This window comes from Stigmatopora nigra, chromosome 6, assembly GCF_051989575.1.
Source record: "Stigmatopora nigra isolate UIUO_SnigA chromosome 6, RoL_Snig_1.1, whole genome shotgun sequence".
In the NCBI taxonomy this organism is placed as follows: Eukaryota; Metazoa; Chordata; class Actinopteri; order Syngnathiformes; family Syngnathidae; genus Stigmatopora; species Stigmatopora nigra.
The window spans coordinates 10,303,512-10,326,781 of record NC_135513.1 but is presented as its reverse complement, the minus strand read 5'-3'; the positions used below and the strand labels follow the sequence as shown (position 1 = coordinate 10,326,781).

The 23,270-nt window shown below is 38.7% G+C and overlaps 1 protein-coding gene across 2 annotated transcripts in view; it reads left to right on the top strand.

Annotated features, from left to right (window-relative positions):
* The window catches only part of lcor (ligand dependent nuclear receptor corepressor), a 31,448-nt gene extending 20,692 nt beyond the window's left edge, over window positions 1-10,756 (top strand). For both annotated transcript variants that reach the window (XM_077719930.1, XM_077719931.1), the window contains 4 exons: window positions 1,593-1,728; window positions 3,871-4,266; window positions 6,738-6,813; window positions 8,026-10,756. In XM_077719930.1, coding sequence (XP_077576056.1) covers window positions 1,593-1,728; window positions 3,871-4,266; window positions 6,738-6,813; window positions 8,026-9,169 — 1,752 coding nt within the window. In that variant the 3' untranslated portion in view covers window positions 9,170-10,756. The remainder of the gene's footprint in view (window positions 1-1,592; window positions 1,729-3,870; window positions 4,267-6,737; window positions 6,814-8,025) is intronic.
* Window positions 10,757-23,270: the final 12,514 nt, after the last annotated feature.

Sequence of the window (23,270 nt, the reverse complement as noted above, 5' to 3'; positions counted from 1 at the left end):
AGTCAACTATTTAATAACATAAAGACTAGCCCATAGTCGGGCTAATACAAAAAAAGGATCGTTTAACAGGGTTGTCAATTACTGAAAATCCTTTAGAGTGAAACTCTATTGGATCGGTATGACCCTTTGTTGAAAATATAGTTATATAAAGTTATATATGTTTGGGCATAAGGAATGTAAGGAGTGAGTTGAGATTATCCTGCTTTAAGGGTTGGTTAAACAAACATAGAGCTGGGTTTTGCCCATAATCTCATCACAATAATTAGCATGGAGGCCTCACCCATTCAGACTTGCCTGCATTCTTTAGAAAACATGTAAAAAGAAGTGCTTAAAAATGAATGAACCATGATTTACAACATTTATACATTATATTGGCGAGGGGGAAGTGCTTCAGAGGAGTACAAAGAAAGTCGGAAAATCTCATTCTTGTTCTCTGACTTGACCCTACTTTGACCTTCCCGGTCAGCCATCTGCCTCCTAAAAATATCCTCAAAAACAGCCCCCCACCAACCTCGACCCCAACATCCCCATTGTCCTTTCCATCTGTACTGCTCTGAAGCAGTAGCTCTTCCCGAGAGCTTTGTTATCAAACGGCATTCGTGTGGAGCATTAAAATCCAGATGGAAATCGATTAAAAAAAAAAAAAAAGCGATAGAAAGCCTGACGGCGATGCGGTGAAATGAATAAATAAAACAGCGCTATTGTATTTATGTGTTCGATATCATCTTTTTCTGTTTTGTTTTGTGGCAAGATCCATTGATTGAATGCCTAACAGACATCAAGAGCAAAGCAGTTCAATTAGATCCACGCAATATCTTGGACTTTAAAACATAAGCACACACACCAGTGAATTTTATCTTGGCAAAAATGTTTTGGTTAACATAAAACACACTACTCAATGTGCATCAAGTCTAATTAATCAGTAAAAAACATTCACGATTGAAATGCAGACAATATATATACATAGATTTTTCATAGATCTGCTTAAAAGCAGGATTCCAATGATACGATAAGATTATTCTATGAAGTGCAATAATAAAAAAAATGCCATTTATGTCCTTGAGTGTAATAGAAATTAAATAGGTGCATGAATCTGACTTTCTGACCCATTTTGCTACAATATCAGTTAACGTTATGTGAACAGGTAGCTAATTAAAATGGTGTCATTTTAAAAATTTGAGAACAAGCTAATTATGGGGAGTTTTTATACTTTAAATGTTCTTGAACCAATTAATTTCGTATGTAGAGGTCCCATTGTACTCAATACATAAAGTGCTTGAATGTAGAAGGAAAAGCTGTACTTGTACTACATCCAGACATTTAATGTAACAGTACTCAGATTTAAAATGCGAAATAAGTGGAAAATAAGTAATTCATTCATTAGTTGATTCATCCTCTGCACCGTGAGGATGCAAATCAAACCAAATTCCATCTTTCTTCTACTCTCTCCAATCTTAACCTAAATCCTGCTCTTATATAAAATGTTGGCTATGAGGCAAATAATCCCACCAGCTACATCTTGAAAAACGATAAGCAATGCCCACAGAGATTGGAGCAGTGTGTCCCTAATATTCCGCACCATCTTCCAACAGAATCAGAGCGCCAGCGACACGGTCTCTGACGTCCAGCTGCTATCGGAGGGAGAGGAAGCCAAAAGAGAACACTCTCGCCTCACCCGACTGGAGAGACAAGCGCAAGACTTCCTCAATGCTGTGTTCCACAGAAAAGGTTGATAGTGACATACACACACGTACACATACACTCCCCACTTTCCCTCCAAAGCACCTCCACACGTACACTTTCATCCCCCCCCCCCCCCCCAAGTTATGAATATGTGGAATAGTGCTTTTTCTAAAGGTTCTATCCGGCAGGTTAAGTCAGGGAATTTTCTTCCTTCCATTGGGAAATTAACCAATTTGAAGAGGGTACAACACCCGAAAAAGACACACACCTATGCACATACACACGCTCAGAGGATATAATCATTTCTGCTCCCGGATGGTGATGATTAATATTTGACTTTTTAATACCTTTCAGTTACTCCAAATTCAGATTTTCACTTTTGGAGATGGCCTAATAATCTCAATACAGTATGTTTCAATTGCGCACAAGTCAATATAAAAGACACTTTTTGCACATTTGGTCAAATTTTGACAATAAAAGAATGGAATTAAAAATTACTTTAAAAAGACAAACATTTATACTCTATACTGTAGGTGACTCCACATGTACTATATTATTTATACACTGTATCAGTTTCAAATGAATATAAAAAATATTGCTATAAGGACCAAAACAGATAAAAAGAAATCTGCATTTCGACAGAAATCTCCAAAAAAAAACATAAAAAATACACATTTACAAAATTATACACCTCAGTTTTGGTTATTTTGGAGGGCTAAAAGAAAGTCAAATAAAAAGGGAACAAAGTATAATTCCTGAGAAATAACTGATGCTTTTTTGACCTCTTAAAAAAGCCTGCAGGTGCACGTAATTAATTTAAAGTAAAAATAAGTAAAAGTATTACAAAGTGGGCCACAGCAGCTGACCTACTTGTGTGAACCAAATAACACTCTCTTGATTGATTTTTTATATCATTTTCACCAAAAGAAAGTAACTGGAATGAATACTTTTGGGAAGGACACTCAACTATATCAACGATTCGTTGATCCAGTGCAAAAAAAATACTGTTAATTGAGAGCTAACTTTTTTATTGACACTTCAATGTAGTAAAATGATGATGATTTCTTCACAATGTATCAACATTCAGTTGAGTTAAGTTGACTATTTATTTAAGTTCATAACGTACGTATTTTTCTTTTATTGTTGACATGTGGGAGAATGAAAGAGACATTGATTGTGAAGTATAAATATAAATAGACTAAGTGTCGATTTGCCACGTTGGAAAGCAGGAATCTGTTGTTGACAATTAACATCCACTGTGACCTCGTCAAAACGGGACTGAGATGACAAAAATGACAAAAGATAATTAAACAATCATTTAATATCAAGCAGAGTATATTCTATATATGTACACAGTGCACACTGTGAAATTGGATAACAAATATTCATTCCATTGAAACATTGGGAGTCTTTTCTTTAATGCGCAAAAAGAGGATTTAATTATTTGGCTGCACCTTGCTGTGATGTTTGCATGGCAGCCGCCAAAAAAAATAAAGAGATTAAAATGATTTTGATTAAACCAAACACTGTGATTATTATTTTAATATCTTTTAAAACCAACTAGTCAGATTAGACAACGCCTCTGTGTGCAAGGAAGGATATTTTACAATACAAAACAAACCCCCCAAAAACTTTTAAAAAATTAAAATAAAATAATAATAATAATAATAAAAAAGGAAAATATATATATAGTTGCCTTATTGTTGTTTAAATACATTTGATGCACCAATCTTAGTCAAATATGGATTTTTTTTTACACATGAAATTCTTGCCCTTTCAACACTGAATGTTGTATTTGTAGTGCCTTCAAAAAGTGCAAAAATATTCCCAAAAAGACTGAGCAATTTGCGTTATAAATTTTGAAGTGTTTGTAAACAGAGAAATGGTGCTCGGTAATCTGGTGTCGAAGGCAGGATTAGAGGATTTTGCGGGTGATTTGGTAGATTATTTTAGCATCACACCAGGATTATTCCTACGGGATGTACCTTTAGTGTTGGTCATTACATTTTTTTTTATCCTTCACGATCAAAATTACAATCGAAATATTGAAACAGAATGTTTTTTTATCCATATAAATTGTTGTTTTGTATCTTTTGCAAATGTAGACAAAATTGATCACATGTTCCTTATGTCAATACTTTCAAGACTAGTATATGAATTCTTCCTCTCATTGTCTTTACCTCACAGACCTCCCAAGTTTGTCGGACCCCCACATTCCCCTAGTGGCTCGTGAGATCATGCAGCGAATGATCCGCCAGTTTGCCGCCGAATATACCTCAAAAAGCACTCAGGACGTGTGCCCGCCTCCGCTGCCGCCCAACGGGACCATGAAGGACCAAAGCCTGCCGCCCTGCTCGTCTCCTCCCCCGGGGGTCCCGCCAGGCTCACCACCCTCGTCCGCCTCCTGCTCCTCGCCGTCGCCCTGCCTCAGCCCCCCCAACACTACCGAGGAGGGCACGACCACCGCTGCCGCCTCTACACAGAATCCCGTTCTCAGCAAGCTGCTCATGACAGACCAGGACGGCCCACTGGACCTCACCGTCAAAAAGAACTCGGCCGAAAATGAGACTCCTGTCCAGCAGGGTGAGATGCAAACACACACACACACACACACACACACACACACACACATGGTATATATTAATAGTGGTAGTAGAGGGTTGTGTACAGTAATCCCTCGATTATCACAGTTAATGTAAACCGGACATGGTCGCGATAAATGAAAAACCGCAAAGTACGGTCAGCCCTATTTATTTATTTTTATTTTTGTGTTTATTTATTTATTTTTACTTCAGTGCTGAGTTCTAGTAGGAAGTACAGGACAGGGGAGTGGCTTCTGCTTGCAAGTTTTAGCATGGATTTTCACAATTTTATGAATTTACAAAAAAAATCTATTAAAAAATTCCGCAAAAAAAAACACTGATGTAGTGAAGCTGTGCTATTCGAGGGATTACTGTAATGCATCAACTCAATGGAGCTGGGCTCACCCAATTTCCTGGACTACACAATCTCACTCAGTGAGTGCAATGTGACCGCCACCCGCCCTCGTTCGGATTCCTGGTTTTAAGAACAGGCTTTTAGGAAGCGGCTTAGCGCTTTGTAAGCTTCCTCCATTTTTAAAAAAGGATTTATTTGGGCTTTCTAGTCTGCCTCATGCTGGCAGGAATGTTTGAATTAGGAAAAGAATCACATAACTATTTCGTAACGCGTTATTGAGGATTAATTTTAATGCCAATAAAGGTCTATGGGTTTAGGGTTTTTATGCAATCCATTCACTTTAATAGTTAATTTAATAGAGGCAGAAATACTGATGTTGAGTGTTATTTATACTTAAACTAGAAGCACTTGGCATTTACAAGCTGAAGGCCTTTCAAATCACTATTCAAGTAATTGTTGTTGTACTTGTGAAATCTTAAATTTGAAGTACTACTGTCATTTTTGAACCGACCACCTTGAAACGTAGTATTTCTATTTAGCAATCCTCAAGCCTGATTTGTTTTTTATTTTTACAAGTTATCCAGTAGAGATCTGTTGTGTTCTGTACCACTATTGCTTGACAAAGTACTTATTTTCCTTCACGCCATTTTGTGCTTCTATCTCATATTTTTTATCTAACATTCTCTTATCTTGGTAAACATGTAAGTAAACAAAAAAGGGGGGGGTCTAAAATAAATGTAAGATGATGAGCAGCAGATCTATAAACTGTAAATCAAGGTATCACTATTAGAACATTCACCATTAATATTATTATTATTGTTTTTAACTATTGTTTCTTACATTTGTTCACACAAGCGTTAATCCTATTGTTGTTTTTCATTACGGTACCACCTCATCTCTTCTTTTTTTGTGCGATTAAATTGCTAAAAGCTGAGCCTAACGATAAGCCTTACCTAGGTAGAAGGACATTGCATAGCGGCTGTATGGCCCATTTAAAAGCCGCCCGCCTTGCCTGCACGGGTCAACAGGGTCAGCTGCACTTCAGGGATTACTACAGACGGCAAACACCGGAGGAAAAACAGCATGCCAAATAAATACACATCACAGCACTTTTTAGAACAGTGTTTTTGTTTATTTACTCCACTTGTGAGGTGTTTTTTTCTGTTTTTCAACCAGCTTAGCCTACATCTTTTGGGCATGTGGGAGAAAACCCACTAGGGATTGAACTCTAGATCACAGAACTGCAAGCCAGAATTGCTAAACACTTGCCCACCATGTTTTTTATGATATTGGATTAATTAATTCAATTCCAGTTAGTATTTAAAAACATAACTTTGGCCATATTTGATGATCTTTCATAGCCTACAGAATGACCTTAATTAATTAAATTCTTATATTACAATAAATTTAATTTGTACAAATATGACATTATATAGGGGCATGTATATGTATATAGTGGTATTTTATCGTCAGGGTTTGATTTACAGATGGACCTATTGTTACATTTGATGGTGACCCTTTACTCTGCTCACATCTCGTTTGCTCTCCCCTGTCACTAATTGGTGGTCCACAGCTTTATGATTGATTGATTGACTAATTGATGAAGGGCCATTGACTAATGCCCCCTAATATAGTCTCCACTAATAAGCTGTGAAGTGATTACATTTCGAAAAGTCATAAAAGCCACTTCCCCAACTGACAGCCAACTGAGAAAAATCTGTCACCTTCACAGCAAGACTGCAAAGTTGTTGAAGGAACTTTGTCAGACTTTTATTTTGAAAAACACTAAACTTTAATATGATATGCATTCCAAACCACTTGGGAGGAGAGACACATTGGGAAATGTGGCTCCCAATTAAATTTTTTAAAAAGTTAATTAGCACATCTGTCCTCATCGTATACATAGTTCTAAAAGGTTCCAATTATTTTTAGCTGAACTAGGAGCTTTTTTTTCATATTATCCATATATTTTCTGTAAAAAACATATACAAGTAGGACAAACAAGTAAAACGAGCATGTAGTTTAAGTAATGTCATGTTGATTTTATTTTGACTGAAAGGGGCAAAATATTGACTTTAATTAATTGGAAATTGGATATCTTTGTGTGGTTTCTTTAGATGGTGTTCTGGATCTTTCCACAAAGAAGAACCAGAGTGACAAGCAGGTCCTTTCCTCCCCTCCTGGACTCAAAGGGTAAAAAATCATCATTCATAAAATTGTCTGAAGTATTATATCTTGTCATGAAAAACAAATATGTAGTGGTCTATCAGAGGAACTCTGGACATTGTCGTATAGGAAGACAAAACATTCAGTAATATTTCAAGCCACCTTGATAGTGGAAAAATGCTTCTCTAATGTCCTGATTCCAAATGCAGCACAGGCTCTACCTAATATGACAGGAGTCAGGATCCGGCTTATGGGTCTTCATGGGTTTTTGAGACCCGAAGACCCCTCTAGGCCCCCCTAAGGCACAGAACCTCAGTGGAATTCTCTAATGACTTTCTCATGAAATATTCACTTCTGGGTGGATCGCTATGGTCCATGTTTACTGCCTCACTCAGCAGGTTGATTGCCTGTTAGAAACAACAACAACAACAGTAACATACCGGATGCAGCCTTAGAAATTCACCGGACCTCGAAATGCATTACGGCTTTTACTTGGAAAATTCAGCACTGCATCCAAAAAAATTCAAGTTACAAAAACCAAAAACACATTTTGTATGTAGAGGTACCACTGTACTCGTAATTTATTTCTCAGTCATAGAAATGATGATTGATTTGTATTAGCCTTAAAAAGTTATTTTTTTAAAAATAGATGTTCACTTTCATTCATCTTCCATACCACATATCAAAACACACAAAGCAATCCCTAGCCGGTCAGGTCTTACTTTTGACTCTCCTGTTATAGACAAAATGTAATGTTATAATTTCATCCTCATCTAATCAATGTTTTCTGTGAGTGGTGTCCTTCTCCTTTTATTCTCTTTTTTCCTCCCCCTCTTCTTTTTCTGCTGTTGCCATGGAAGCCCTTTGCATCTTTCGTCTGGCCACAGACACATTTTAATGCCACCACCGCAGAGCAGTCTGTTCATTTGTTGTCAAATTTGCATTGGTCCCACACCCCTCTCGCTCTCAGACGGTCATTCGTCTGAAATACCAGATGTTCCTGAATCCAACAAAGCAGTGTTATCTCCCTTTTCTAGTTCTTAACTTAGCTTTTGAATCGCTTCTCTGTATGTATAGTCCATCAGCGGGCTCTTGAGTAAATTCCATTCTTGTACCTTATCATATCTTGACAGATTTTCGACTTGGTTCTGGACTTAACTGACAGATTTTGAATTTGTGAAGTCATGACATTCTTTAACCAGAAGAGATCTGACTAACTGGTTGCTGTCCTCTACACAGGCGCTCCGTGAATATGGACGCTTCCATAAAAGTGGACCGTTCCGTGCCGGATGCGGACGAAGACGATGGCATGCTACAACAAAGCTTTCAGGATGGCCTGCGGGAGAACTTGATCAGCTCTTTTAAGCCGTCGCTAGCCCGCATTAAGGAGGAACTGCTCAACCAGAAGCACCGACTTCTGAACCAGCCCGCTGCACTGTCATTGGCCAGTTTAGAGTCAGCCGGCCTTCTCAATCACGGCCAGTCGCACTCTTTGCTGGGCCAGAAGGGCTCTTCATCCTTCTGGGGCAGCAAGGCCCACCTCGAGAGTCTGATTAAGCTGAAACAGGCCAGCGGGGCACTGAGCGGGACTTTTGCTGATCTTAAAGACCTGCCTACGTTCCTGGAGAACCACCACAACCACCACGGAGCCTTCTCCTTCAAGAGTTCCCTTCTTCACCACCACAATCAGGTCTCCAAGGCCCAGCGTCACCACCACGATGCCAAGCGGGATCACTCGCCTCCAGTTGATCTGAAGATTCCGCAGGTCCGAGGCATGGATCTCTCTTGGGACTCTCCCGCCTCCGAGCTGTACGGGTACGGCGGAATCGGAGCCGGCGGCGGAGGCCTGAGCGAAAACACATTGAGCCGGAAGCTGAGGGCCATCCTGCCCAAGCAGAATCGGCGGGGTGGGAGTTTAGGAAGCCTGCTGGACGGCGCGGCCGACTACTGGACCGCCGACTTGGAACACTCCGCCTCCGGGCCGGCATACTCTACCTCGGACATGGAGGGGGACCCCAACTCCAAGCAGCCACGGAAGAAAAGGGGGCGTTATCGGCAGTACAACAGTGAGATCCTGGAGGAGGCCATTGCCGTGGTGATGAGTGGCAAAATGAGTGTCTCCAAGGCGCAGAACATGTACGGAATCCCTCACAGTACCCTGGAGTACAAAGTCAAGGAGCGCATGGGTACCTTGAAGAACCCCCCAAAGAAGAAGCTGAAACTGATGATGAAGATGGAGTCAGGCGGTCCTGAATTCCCAGGTGACACAGAGAATTCACCTTCTGTCGATCTGAGCCACGTGGCCGGCGGCGCAGCACCACCCTCACTCGGGTCTGCCGAGCTCAACGTGGATGTCAAGGAAGAGATGGAACCCATTGGTTAAAATGAACCTCACCGTCCTTCTCCAGAACCAAGGGGCTTTATTTGTGCCAATTTCCTTTGCAGCATCCTGGCCGAGCACAAATGCAGGGATGAAAAATCAAGATGGCTTCTCGGAGAACAACCACTAATCGGAAACATTTTTTTGTTGAGATTTTTGTACTCAGACAACTACAATTTGATGAGATTTTCTCAAGCATGCGAATTGGGCAGGGAATTTCAAATTCATTTTCCTTAAAGTTTGCAGTCAATTTTTGAAACCGAAATTTGGAATTTTGGAAATACTCTTTCCATGGGAATTAACTGGGAATTGTGGGTAATTTAATAGCAAAAATTCCGATCTGAATTTTAACAAAATTACGTTTTTTCCGTAACTAATATCCTTGCAAAATTGATAGCTTGCATGCCAGGTTGTTACAGTACAAGACAATTATTTTAATTGCGCAGATGTTAGAAAAGCAACAGCGCATAACCTGAAAATCTGTTGAGGCCAGTGTGATTGCGTAAAATCCATTTTATTTAACCAGGATTATGCTAAAACATATTTAAATTTCCTCTAAAACCCTTTTACCTTGTAAATTCCTGATTTATTCCCATACATTTTCCTTAATTCCCATGGAGTGGTTCCTACTTTTGAAAATTTGTGGAATTTTGAAGCCCTAATCCCCTAGATCAAAAAAAACCTTGAAAACCAACAAAGCCGTCCCCCCCTATCATTTCTCTGAACCTGGATCCTACTGCATATTTTTGCAGACTTTTGGGGACATTCCAATCTGGGATAAGAGACAAAAGGAGTAAAGGGGGTGGGGATACGGTTGCAAAATTGGAAAATTGTGACTTTTGTGTACTTTTGAATCAACGCCGTCAAGAGTCCTCGTCAGGGTTGTGAATCGGAACCCACCTGCCAGGTAGCCATGATGCTTTAACTCCAAGACCTTTTTTTCCTGCCCGCGACGTCCCGCCGAGTTCTGCGCGGAACGAGAAGACACACAAAAAGTCATTCAGGGATGCATGTTTGTGAGTTTTGTGACAACTACTGACTGGTGAGATCATTATTTTCCTTCTCTATGTTTTTTATCTTTTTTTTTTTTTTTGTTTCTTTTGGTTTTGCTTTCTTTTGCACTACACTTTGGGTCCGGCGCTCTGGCGGACCAGGTTACCTCGGCATTGTTGCCCTCGCATCATGCACTTAATACGGTCCGTCTCACAAGCCGGGTCGGGAGGGCCCGCCGACGCCGCTCACTCCAGATCCGGTTAACGGATCCACTGCAGCGGCGGCGGCGATACCTCATGGACCTCCATCAGTGTCCAACCGCGGAAGGTCATCGCAGTTTTGGCCTTTCGGGTTGGGCCTGAAGCTCGGCTGCTATCCACTCAATGAGCCCCCGCTCCTATGCTAATGTCTTAGCGGGGCCTTGGCTAATCGCTTTAGCTAGATAGTTATTTCGCTACCTAGCCTAGGATGAGCCGGGGATTCTTTGCTAACGTATGTTTTTTTTTTTCCTGTTTTCCTATCTGTCTTCTAATCAAGCTCATCTAATCGAGTTGCTCTCCATCCAATTTCAAGTTTTCAAGGCAGTTTACTACGACAATGTGCATTTATATAAGGCGGGGGAGGGAGGGTTGGTTTCATATGCAGTTGGGGTGGGAGGGGTTAGCTGTTAGTCAGATTTTAATATATTATAAATTATTACGACTGAAAAAGCCAATTGTTTCTTTTCTGCTGGTTGTGAACTCAGGGTGTAACTGAGACATGGCTTTCAAACAAGACTACTTAGCAAAAGCAGCAAACGACGCGGTGGCTTAACCGACCTGCCACACATTGCACCGCAACTCCAACTAAAATTTGATTTAAAAAAAAAACAAACAAACACTCCCAACCATCCTCCTACTTGTGCATGTATAGTAAGTAGCCTGACAGTTCTTTGGGGGCGGGGGGTGAGGCGGAGCTTGCTTTGACACGCCCACACCACTTAGGCCCGCCTCTCGCCTGGGGATGGAGGAGGGAGTTGTGGGTAAACCATCACTCAGATTATAGATGGAAAGAAAAAAGGCTTTTGTTTGCAGTCTTTTGTATGGAGCCTCAGATGTGATATGGGCTAAAGAATTAAATTGTGGCTTCAATCTGAATGTTCTTACAAGGACCGTTTCCAGATACCGTGGTACGCAACGTATGCTCACCCAGATGTTCAAGTTGTTCATTGGAATGATGTCAAACCTACAAATAAGCGTTCCAAGTGCACAAAATGATCAATCTCTATGTAGAATATTTGCACAAAGATATATTTTGCAAATGAATATCATTCAGGACATTTGGGGACGCAGTTGCGCTACACTTCATTGGGAATGGTATTAAACTCATAAATAAGCATTTTTTTTTCATACTATATACTGTCTTTCAGCCACAATTACATGTTTCCTATATCATGTCTATAGGCTCTATAACTTTTGTTAGTTGATGTTGTTTTCGTTTTTATTTTTATTTTATTTGCTAGATGTTGTTAGCTCCGGCGATGCCTATAGTTAAAAATATCTTTGGAACCTGACCATTAACTCCTCTAAATGTACTGTATACGTATTTATTTGATTGTTTTCCTAGAAAATGGCATGCACCGCTTTAGTTTGGGGCTTTTTCTTTTTACGTGGGGCTCGCGCTCTTAGTCCTATTGAATATTGATCCTTTCCAGTTAATTGATGCTTATTTAATTAGTGCCACTCATTTACCTGTTTTATACAATCGCTCGTGACTTAATTGGCAAGGCAACTGAGAAACGAAATCTTGCATGAAATGCAACCACACTTTGAACAATGCCGAGCATTTGAAGTGTCTAAAAAAAAGCTTCCAACCAGTGACCTTTCACTGGTATGAAACAAATTGGCATCCATTTTGTTTTTAGCATTGGGGCGCATGAATTTGTGTTTATTTAAAAAAAAAAACACGCACAAAATTGGCACTTATTGTGCAGATCTTTGCATGGAAAAGATAGAAGCACTTAGCGCTTATTCTTTGGGGGTTAATTAATATCAGCAATGTGCGAAAATGATTAATCATGCAACCATGAATAAAAGTTTAGGTGTATTAAGGTAACTGCAAATAAATTAAAAACAGTATTAAATAAGATCAAACAATTTTGAAGTAAAAAATGCAAAAATATGCACTGGACCTTCTTGAAGTAGTATTATGACAGATTTTTTTTCATTTTAAAAAAATCTTCTTAATGGAAATATTTGTATTTGGAAATGTTGCCCTTTTTAGCCCAATTTATAGCAAAATTGGAAATGAATCATTTTGCATTAGTGTTTCCATTTAATCCAGAACTGGATTTCAAACAGCAAAAATTTGCAAAACATGACATATTTCAGTCCATTTTTCCTCAATCCTTCCCGATCAAAATTAAAATCAAATAAGAATAAATGCAAAATCTATTCATTTCAATATCTGTTGACTTTTAAAGCCTGTTAGAAGCCCCCTAATACAGGTGTTGAGCTGGCTCAGACATTCAAAGAGTCCACTGGACTCAGGGGTGCATGCCATTTCTTTTGATGTTGTCCAGTCTTGTTTTTTTTTTTTTTTTTTTTGACTGTCCTCCAATCCCAACAAAAAAACAACAATAATGTCCTCAACATACTTAGGGACATCCGAATATGATAGCAGGATCAATGTATTTGTACGAAAAACGCTGGCTCTCATGTTGAATGTAGAAAAGAACGGTAGCCTTCATTACTGTAAACGTCTCAGGATGCAGCCGGTGGGATGAGGGCAGCAATATTAGTCAGTCGGAAAAAAAAAATACTCACATAACTACCTGAAGAAGATGGACATATTTATAGATTATATGAATAGACTTAAGAAATATGATATATGGACCACACGTTATACCTCAAACTCACTAGAAGGACTTACTTGCCGTGCCTCGTACTTTGCTCTATATACTAACAATGGGAAATGTATTTTTCCATTGCTAGAACTTTGTATTTTTTTTCTTTTCTTTCACATTTTTTTTCAAGTTTCCTCCCTCTCCATGAGGATGAGGTGTCAAGTGTCTGACTGACCAATATTTGCCACCCTACCTCGATTTTTGTGCTTTAGTTTTGTTTGTTTTTCAGTTTTTTTTCTTCTATTTCACACACTCAACCTTCGAGAACTCACAGGGCAAATCCTACAGAAACCTTTTGGGTATCTGCGGTTGTCGGGGGCGACGAAAACTAACTCCGCCTTTTGTCTGCCTGTGAAATCCGAGATGGGAATATGTGATGCTTTCATGTTGTACGTGCTTAGTTCAATCGTTTTTTTTTGGGTTTATTCGTGTTTTTTTGTGTATCCAGAACTGCCAGAAAAAGAAAAAAAACAGCGATAACCTCACAGACACCACCTAGTCTATCTTGTCCGCACCCGTCATGGTTGTTTCCTCTTGTGGTTGTCGTTGGATACCTCAGGTCTGACCACTTTATCGAAGCAGCTGATTGTACAATAGTAACACACAAACAATGAAGAATCAGGACTTTTAGTGCCCCTACTTTACAGATTTTAAACCCTTTTTAAAGATACCTTCTCACCCCTTGTTCTTGTTTTTAGTTTTTCTTGTTGGGGGGAAAAACAACAGAGTTTTGAAAAGTCAGGTTTGCTATGAATAAGCGCTGTCTTATTCCCTCGAGCACACACTCACGTACGCGTGCACGCACACGCAAACATGCACACACTTGTCGTCAGGTAGCCATATGTCGAGTGGGCGGATTCAGAGGTTTAATTGCACGTCTCGATTGGAAAAATGTGGTAGGCACATTTGCTCCATTTGTCGCCAATGCTTCTGTGAACATCTTTGTCCTCTGCCTCCTTGATCCGACACTTCTGAAATGGGGACGTGTGAGCAATGTCTTTAAAATATGGAAATTACACTTACTTTTTCTGACTGCCATAGTTAAAAAAAAAGCAGGCACAGAACTTATAAATGTAATTTTCTGAATTAACGTTCATGCATTTAACACTTTTAGTAAACCTCATCACCGTGCTAATGCTGGCAAGTGGGAGGCTTTCATACTGAATAACTTCACTTTGCGGGAAAAACAAAGATATGGCTTCATGCTGTTTGTTTACTGTACCGTATAACATATAAACTTTACATATATGTATGAAGACCAAATTATTTCACCAAACCATTTGACATTGGTCCACTATAATAAGAAATGGAATGGCAGGTTGTGTCAAGTCTTTGAATTTGGAATTGCTTGAATACTGTAAAAAAAAAAAAAAGCAAATAGTGGAGAAAACACTTAGACAGACTTAGAGGAAATAGCAAGGAAGACTGTATTACTTCCACCTTTTACATGGATTTAATAGCTAACAATCAGCTCGGGCTATTTAAAGCTAATAGAGACGTTCAAACCTGGGACGCTCAGTAAAATGTCAAAGCGATTGAGCCATCGCCTTGTAGAAAGCTAAATGCAGACCTTAAAAGGTCAACGGACCCTTAAGAGCAACGGTTTGAGGTTGTTGTTTTTTTTTTTGCCCTCAAGAATGCTTTTTATTTTCATCTGATAGAAAAAGTTTTTCACAATGTAGCCCATGAGTGCAAAATCATTTCAAAACCTTTTACTACTATTGTTATGACCCATGGCAACCCAATTGGAAAAAAAACGATTTTTTAGTCATTGAAATTAGTTACGCAAGTGAAAGGCAGTTGCAGAAAAGACCTGAACTACTGTATTTCACAACTGCCTTGTCAAAATAAACAGAAAAAACATGTTTTATTGTCTTTAGACCAAGAATTCTAAAAAAAAACTATTCTGACAATTAAGGTGTGCTACTCATGATTGTTAGAAGGCTCGCAACTGGTCTATGACGATTCGTAAGTGTGTACTCGACATCACTAGACGCTCACTCCACCACTAAGAACACTCAACAAGGCCTGAGATTTGCTTTGAATTCGAAAGGTCTGAATCCAGCTTTGAACAGGCTCAACTGGCACAGCTCCAAAGCTTTGAGGGCTTTTGCCCAGTCCTAGAGTTTAAGCTTGATTTAGTTAGGAGTGGTTAACAATATGACATAACATCGGCTTTAGATTTGTCTTTATGTCAGAGCAAAATATCCTTTTGTACAATGTTTAAATTTGCGTGAAACCTCTGAACCTCTGGCAAAATGCGTCTCTATTTGGCTGCCAAATTTCAATTAAAAAGATCGTACCTGCCGTAACTCAACTTTACTTCAAAGTTATGCCAGATTATGTATGAAAGCGTTATAGAAACATTTTGGACCGTTTGAAGTTCTACCATGATGGCTGCTTGTCACATTGCTACTTAAGTTACGTTAAATTCCCTTTTTTGTACATTTCTGACGTCTTGTTCTCATAAACAGTCTAATCCCGATGTTTTGAAATTCAAGTTGGGTTTTTACCATATATTAATATACCATAATTCCATTCACAGATACATTCAATTCACTCTTAGCTTTGCATATATTTTTGTAATATGAACGTTTACGCTAAAATATCGGAATTTACAAATAACCCAAATCTGGTATCACTCTATGTGGTGTGAACTTAGCATTTAAGTTGGTTAAGAAGGCTTGGCTTTATGTTGCTTTTGGGTTGAATAAGGACTATGTTGCTTGAGATGAGTTTTTCTCCCCAGCATTACTCTTTGATTGTAGATAAAGTTGGATCTTCAGAATCTTCTAGGATTCAATAACCTGGACAAGTGAGCATGTGAACAGGCATATCAGGTTTAGGTGAATTAAAGCTGATGATGTACACAATAGAGGCAACTATAACATTGCTCATGCTATTCCATCCCAAATCATTTCATGTCCAAAATTCTATTCACTGAGGTAGAAGTGGAAATGACGTAGAAAACGTTTTTTGAGTTTATAGCCGTGGCAAACGTTCCACCTTATTGGTTCCCTACTTGGAGGTTTGTCTCCTGTCCGGGATGTTCTTGCTACCTCAACCTGGTCAGAAGTGTCTTGTCGCTCAGGAACCGTCCGTCTCTTCTGTTCTGCTTTCAAGAACTCTTCGATTTTTATTTATATTGTGCAATGGAAAATGGTAAATCGGTGCCCAGCCCTTTCTGCCTTTTTTAGTTTCCGGATTTTTTAACAGAGGCTTTGTTATTGGACAGCTCCAATGAACGACTTACAAGTACAAATATTCAGTCAAAGACTTGCTGACTTTTGGCATTTTTTGGCCATTTTTTCTTCTTTGGTGGTTAATTCATTGGAGAATCATTGAAAAGCCTTTAACATTGTCGGTGTGTGTGTTTATTTTTCTGGCCAAAAACTCTTTAGTGCTTTATGAACCGCTGCGATTGTGCAACTCCATAGTTCATCATTGTTAAGACCTCAACCTTCTAAATGATCAGACTCAAATATCAGGAGATATTTTGGGATATCCCAATATGTTTTTGTGCGTTATGTTTGTTTTTTTGGTGTGTACGCAATAGAAAGTATCAGAAGAGGGAACACGTTGAATACCTCAGAAAAGCAATCGTGCTAAGAGATTTTCACATCATCTTGTTTGTTTGTTCTTGAGGGTTTTTTGTTGGCGCTTAAACTAATTTATCCAATAATTGAAGGGTTTTTGGATGTCATCTTTGAGCTGAACATTTCTTACACATAGAGGACTGTAATATCTTCTCAATTGGAATGAATTATTAGAAGAAAATAAATTAATGGATGACCAGGCTATTTTGAAATCAAGGTTTAGTGATAGGAAAAGTCGAATTTGGATTTTTTGGATTTTTTGGATTTTTTTTTTGTTGATCATTACGATGATCAGCATCACTTTGGACTTTTTGATCATTAATGCTAGAATGGAAGATGATGTAAACAATAGAATTAAAATGAGAACTGAAAAAACAAAAAAAGGGCACAATTACAAACCTACTGGGAAATATTCCCAGACAAAATGCAAAAGTCTTCTTCCTCTTCAATAGAATTTTTGTGCCCAGGGGTTAATCCCTTACACAGCATTTGAATATCATCTAGCATAATAGCGTCAACAATGTGAGTATAGTACAGTCACTGAAAACAAAGACGACAAATAATTTTTAACTCTATGCGCCAATTAATCCTTTCACCTTCGACATTCTATAGAAATGACAAACAGCAACAAGATGATGGCGAATTTTTTCCTAGCACGTCGTCTTTTCATAACGGATCATCATCATTCCCTCATCTCCTCATGTCCGCATTGCAGTGATTCCTGCCAAGAGATTATTCCCACATGCTATTTGGGATCGAAAGTGCACGTGCACATTCATTTCGGCATTCTGTATACCTCTTGATCCGCGTCAAGTGAATGTAAACACAACTAACCTCCGACACATGCATACACATAAAATGACACAATGTATATTTAAGAAAGAAAAAAAAAGAATTTTAGAAGAAAAAAAAAAGTGTCTAATTGTCCATAGAATAAAGTTTTATCTTGAAGCGGGAGAGGGCGGTGCCTTTTCCGGGAATAATTCAGGGAAAACATTCTGACAGTTCCGCGCAGTATGTTCACGTCTCGGCGTCCAGTCACTAGTTCCTCCTTTTAAGAAAACTCTCGGGTTATAGGGGTTTTCTGTTTTTATGACGTCACACGAGGGGCTTGAGGACGCTTGTATATAAAAATGCTTTACCCTCGGAGTCTCTTTTTTCCCTCAGGCCGAGCGTATGTTTTGTTTTCTGTGTTTTTAAACGACTGTTGGACCGCGCCAAGCGAAGGTTCTGCGATATGTTTGCATGCCGGTGTACATAAAATATGCCCCTGTTTTTTGCCCATTTTGTTTGGAAAAAAATAGTTCGGGAAAAACGCAACGCCATTGGAAACAATCCGTTGGATTTTTATTTTAAGCTCTTTTGCAATCATTTTATTGGTTGTGTTTGTGGCGTTTGTTCGTATGCAAGACTTTTTATGGACTGGTTTTAAGTCAGCGTCCGTTTATTTTTTTTCTTCGTAACTCAAATCGGAATAAACTACATTACCCAGAAGCCCTCAGGGACCCTCACAAACCTTTTCAGGTACTATTACAAGAAAAGTGTAATGGACCACTTTGATCCTTTTAACTTTTTCACAATTTTGGGGAAAAGATATTTGTTTTCTGTCTTTTGGAAATCTATTGTGCTTTTTTCCCCCCGATTTATAAATTAAGATGAAACTTTGATTTGGACCTCACCCACCTGATTTTGTCTGTTATTAACAGCACTATGTCGTCGGTTTTGTAATTTCATGATTTTGTCATTATCGCGAGCACACCTGATTTTCGGAAAATGTGTGTTTATCGACAGATTTTAAATGTTTTGGTGTAACTAACATTTAAAGGAAATATTTCCCACGATTTTTTAGCTAATACTTCCGTCATTCCTGATCTGTTTCCGACTACAAAAATGTCTTTTTCATTTTTTTACTGACTCATACCAATGCCCTCCTGTTTGTGCTTGGAATGCTAATTTAGCTACTTCTGACATTCCCGTTAGTTAACGTCGACAGCATCGAGCAACATCTGCGCTCTCGTTAATTTCACCCCTGAAGTTTTTTTTCCCTTCTTGATCTTGTCGTCTCGTCGTTACGGGTTTGACGATATGATACGTTACGAATACCTCATTCCATCCGCCCAGGCGGCCCCAGGGGGCGCTGTGCCGATGCTCAGGACACCCAAGCACCCCTTCCACACTGTACCTCATAACGCATGCACACAAATACACACACACGGGTTCTCCAAAAAGAAAAAAAAATCCCCAAAAAGGACCTTTCTTCCTTTATTTCGATGCTGTTTACAGTTGTATGGGAAAAAATATATACTTTCAACAAAAGTTTTTTTCTCCCGCAGTCTTATTTATGTAGTTTTTAGTTTATTTTGTACCTCTTTATGTGACTCGTAGACTTCTGTTCCGAGAGTACGTCAGCACTTAACGTCACTGTTTGGTATCAATGATTTTTGATTGATTTCTAATTGATTGAATGCTCTGTTTCCTTGTTTTTTCTGCTACTGAAATCCACGTGAACAACAGTAAAATGTCTCACGTTGTCTTTTTTTTTTCTTAACTGTTTTTTTGGAGACAAATGAAAGAAAACAAAAGCAGGATGCTGATTTTTTTTATCCCTTTTCCTATTTTGCGCCGCTGATTAGATCTGTCTTTGTGCATGTGTAAAAACGTATTATTATTATGTTATCTCTCTCTTCAATTTGCTAAGAATAAGACGAAACTGAAGAAAAAAAAGCAACATTTCACATTTCAGCTGTGATGTGGTGTAAAAGGTAGTATTCACTGGATGCTAGAAACTTCTTTCAAAACCACTATTCTTCTAATAAATTTGGTTGTCAAAATAAATGTATGTGTTCTTCTCATGTACTGTTTCCCCCTCGCAAAGAAAAAGTAACAAGACACATTATTGTTTGACTTTTTAATGACAGAAAATGGACAAAACTTACATTAATACATTTTTTTCCCTAGTTTTCCAAGGTTCATCTATTTGTGTGTGTGTGTAAATGTAACGTCTGACTGCACTTGAACGCATCTCGGAGCCCCGAGGAAGATAGACGATGGCCGCAAAAAGACAAATAAGTTTAGAGGGCAGAGAAAGTATAGGAAGAAGTAGGCCATCCTCCCATCAAATATTTATTTTTTCACAGCGCCTCGGGCTCCGAAAGGCCTCGCCGCTCTCTCCACACACACACACACTGTACTCCACATACATACAACCACAACACATACATCACACTGAAATATACTGTACGACTGTATAATAGTTACAGTGCACTGTGCATGCTGTTTGAATGGGAGTGTGTTGGGTATAATTATACATATTCCATCAATTTATACATGTTTTTATGTACTCTATCGCATAGGAGTCAAACTCAAGGCCTACCACATCATTTTTTTTGTACCCCGTGAGAGTAAAACATGAGCATCAGCTCCATGTTTTTTGCGATAATGACATTTAATTAAAATGGCAATATCTAAATAAATAATAGAATATTCTGGGTTGTTTTGTTTAAGAAAATTCAATGAATAATTTTGTCGTTTCTTTTTTATTAAAAGGGTGAAGAGTAGTGTATCGCTGGTGGGGATTGTCGCCGTCACGCCCGCCTCGCAGTTCTGAGATCGAGGGATCAACCCCCAATTGGTTGCAACCTTCTTGTGGTGAGTTTGTACATTTTGTGGCTTTTCTTCGGGTACTCCTGGTTTCTTCCACATCCCAAAAACATGTGTACTAGGCTAAATTGCCCCTAAATCGTGAATGGTTGTGCGTCTCCAGCACCCCCACAACCACCTGAAGATAAGGGGTACAAAAAATGAACTAATGAAAGGATTAGTTTATTAATTTTCTTTCTTTTGAATATAAAAGAATGAAGATAATCCCTCCTTTTTTGTTTTAAATGAGCAAAATGAAAATAAATTAGGAAAATAAAAATAATGTTGTTTTCTATACTAAAAAAAGGATATGGAAAATGATAAAGTCAACAATATTTCTAAGTAACTATCAAACTAGCTGTTAAATATGCATCATAACAACAACAAAAAAGCATAATTTTGCTTTTACGAGAGTAAATGTAAAAAAAAATCAAACCTAATTTGATAATTTTTGTATATGTTCAGTAAAGCTGTGTTGTCAAAGGTGGTCATGTGACAGTGCACATACAAACGTAGCATTTGATGACCTTTCTGTCTCTTTGGCTCTCACACGCTGCGAGAATGTCATCAGGCAGAACAGAGTTCAGGCACCCCACGTTTGCCCACAGCAGGTCCTCCGCCGCCTTACTGATTAATGACCTTGCACAGTGCCTCTCCTCAATTAACACTCACTCACTGCGACATACGCATTTTATTTTTTTATGTCGACAAGAGAAGTTGGAATCTTTCTGCAATGAAGTATTTAAATCCTTTCAGGGCCAGTCATCGCTTCGACGTCTATTTAAAAGTTCTCTTCTTCTTTTATATGTACCATAAATGTAAAGAAGCCGTTATAAAAAATAAATAGAGTTTAAGTGCTTATTACATTTTTCAAAACATCTTACAGAGGAACTTTTTGCCATTAGAACAAAGCTATATTTCATTGAGGAGAGTGGTTTGGCCTCACAGTTCTGAGATCTAGGGTTCAATCCCAGGTTCAGATTTTAATGGGTGGAGTTTGCCTTTTCTCCCAGGGCTTGCCTGGGTTTTTTGGGTTTTTTTTCAAGTTTCCTCCCTCCCAAAAATATGTATGATAGGCTTCCCTTGTTTGACACAGGTGCTTGTATTTTGTCATCAGCTTTTGTCTGTGTATTTAAACCCCGTCCGGACCTTTGTGGTAATATTGTTTCGTGGTTCCTGTTCAATTGTTTTATGTTTTGCCTCTTCGTTAAGTGCCTTGTTTCGTTTTTATGTTGTTAACTTAGTCCCAATTTTGATTATTTTTGATGAAAATCCTAAATTATGCTCACCTATTTCTCCTCATAAGAATCCTAGGTTTGACTTTGCTGCACAACTGAGAAAATTCACGTATATTGCAGGATTAGTAAGTAAAGCTACCACTATATACATATACGTATATAAATCATGTTATATTTTCCACACCAAAATGCCTAGAAGAATAAAGTTAATCCAAATTAGTATTAGAGCAAAAAAAAAAAATGGAAAAGTGGCAAATCCCATTGCTTGATGCTTTTTGGCCATTCTCTTCCAGAAGATACTTTCCCCTCCTCCTCTTTTTCCAAAGGCGCTTTTGCTGTCAAATTATTCGTGTTGCCTGCGGCTCTCCCACAAGGAAGAAAGAAAAATCCCTTCCCCCATCTTTTCATTTCATCTCCCCCTTACACCTATATTTTTTTCCCTTTCTCCTTCTCTTGTCCTCACTTGGACTTATTGCTGTCTGTGATTGTACATATACGTGTCCACGATGGGCACCTAGAGAGCACTAAGCATCATCAGCATCGACTTCATCATATCAGTATTTAAAAAAAGAAGAAAAAACTGTAATCTTGGGGGAGGAAAACAGTGACTGGGTGTATTTAGGATGCCACAAATGCATGGATGCACATACCAGAAGAATTTAAGGAGGATAAAAGTCACATTTGAACAGGGAATAGATGAAGTGGGTGTCTATTGAAATGACAACTTATAATTTTGGCGCCAAGGAGGTTAAATTTGTTATCAGAAATCCACAACACTGAGTTTTTTTGTTGTAAATGACAATGAAATGATGTAAAAAGTTAGAAATCAAACACTGGAAATGGAATAGTATTAGAAAGATTTCATTACAAAGCCTTGAGTAAACTGCACTAGTAGCCAGACTAGTTAAGATGTCATGAACATGAATATATGGGCGAGGCAAAAAATGTTTTGTATGCATATATATGTGTGTTTGAGTGCATATTTATGAGTGAGCATAAGTGTAGGATGCAGGACTGACTGCTTTGCCTGCACCCTTCCTTTGTGCATGATAAGGCATACGGGGCATTTGGTGTGGTGGGGGATGTATATTTTCTTTTATGAGCGTGGGGGGAGGCATCAATCACTCATTAAACGCCGCTGCTTGCTACTAAGACCCGCCCACTTTGACTTCAACCAATCTTTCCAGGGACGGATCAAAGAAGCAAGGAAATCCACATACTCTCTCATTATTGTCAAGGTAAGAATTTGTTTTTGTACTTTTTTAAAATTATGTTTAAAAACAAGTTCAAGAGTCATCTTAAAAAATTGAATGGTTATATCAAATTATTTTTGACATATTTAAGTGGCTTGGTTTTCATTAAAAAATGACAGTCTGGGTTCAAATCCCGGTTGGGAAATATTTTCACTTAGTTATTTCTGTGTACTTGTAGTCAAGAACTTCAAATGATGACCAAGAAAAGTGTAGCCAAATTGTGGCCTAGTGGTTAACTCATCTGTCTCTTGTCTGGGAGACCTGGGTTCAAACCCTGGTTGGGAAACTTTTTCCACTTAGTTGTTTCTGTTTCTTGTAGTCAAGACACTCAAATGATTACAAAGAAAAGTGTAGCCACTCGATGGCGCAGAGGTTAGTTCACTGGACTCTTGTTGGGGAGACCTGGGTTCAATACCCAGTTGGGACACTTTTTAACTTAGTTGTTTCTGTGTACTTCTTGTCAAGAAAGTCAAATGATTACTAAGGAAAGTGTAGTCACTT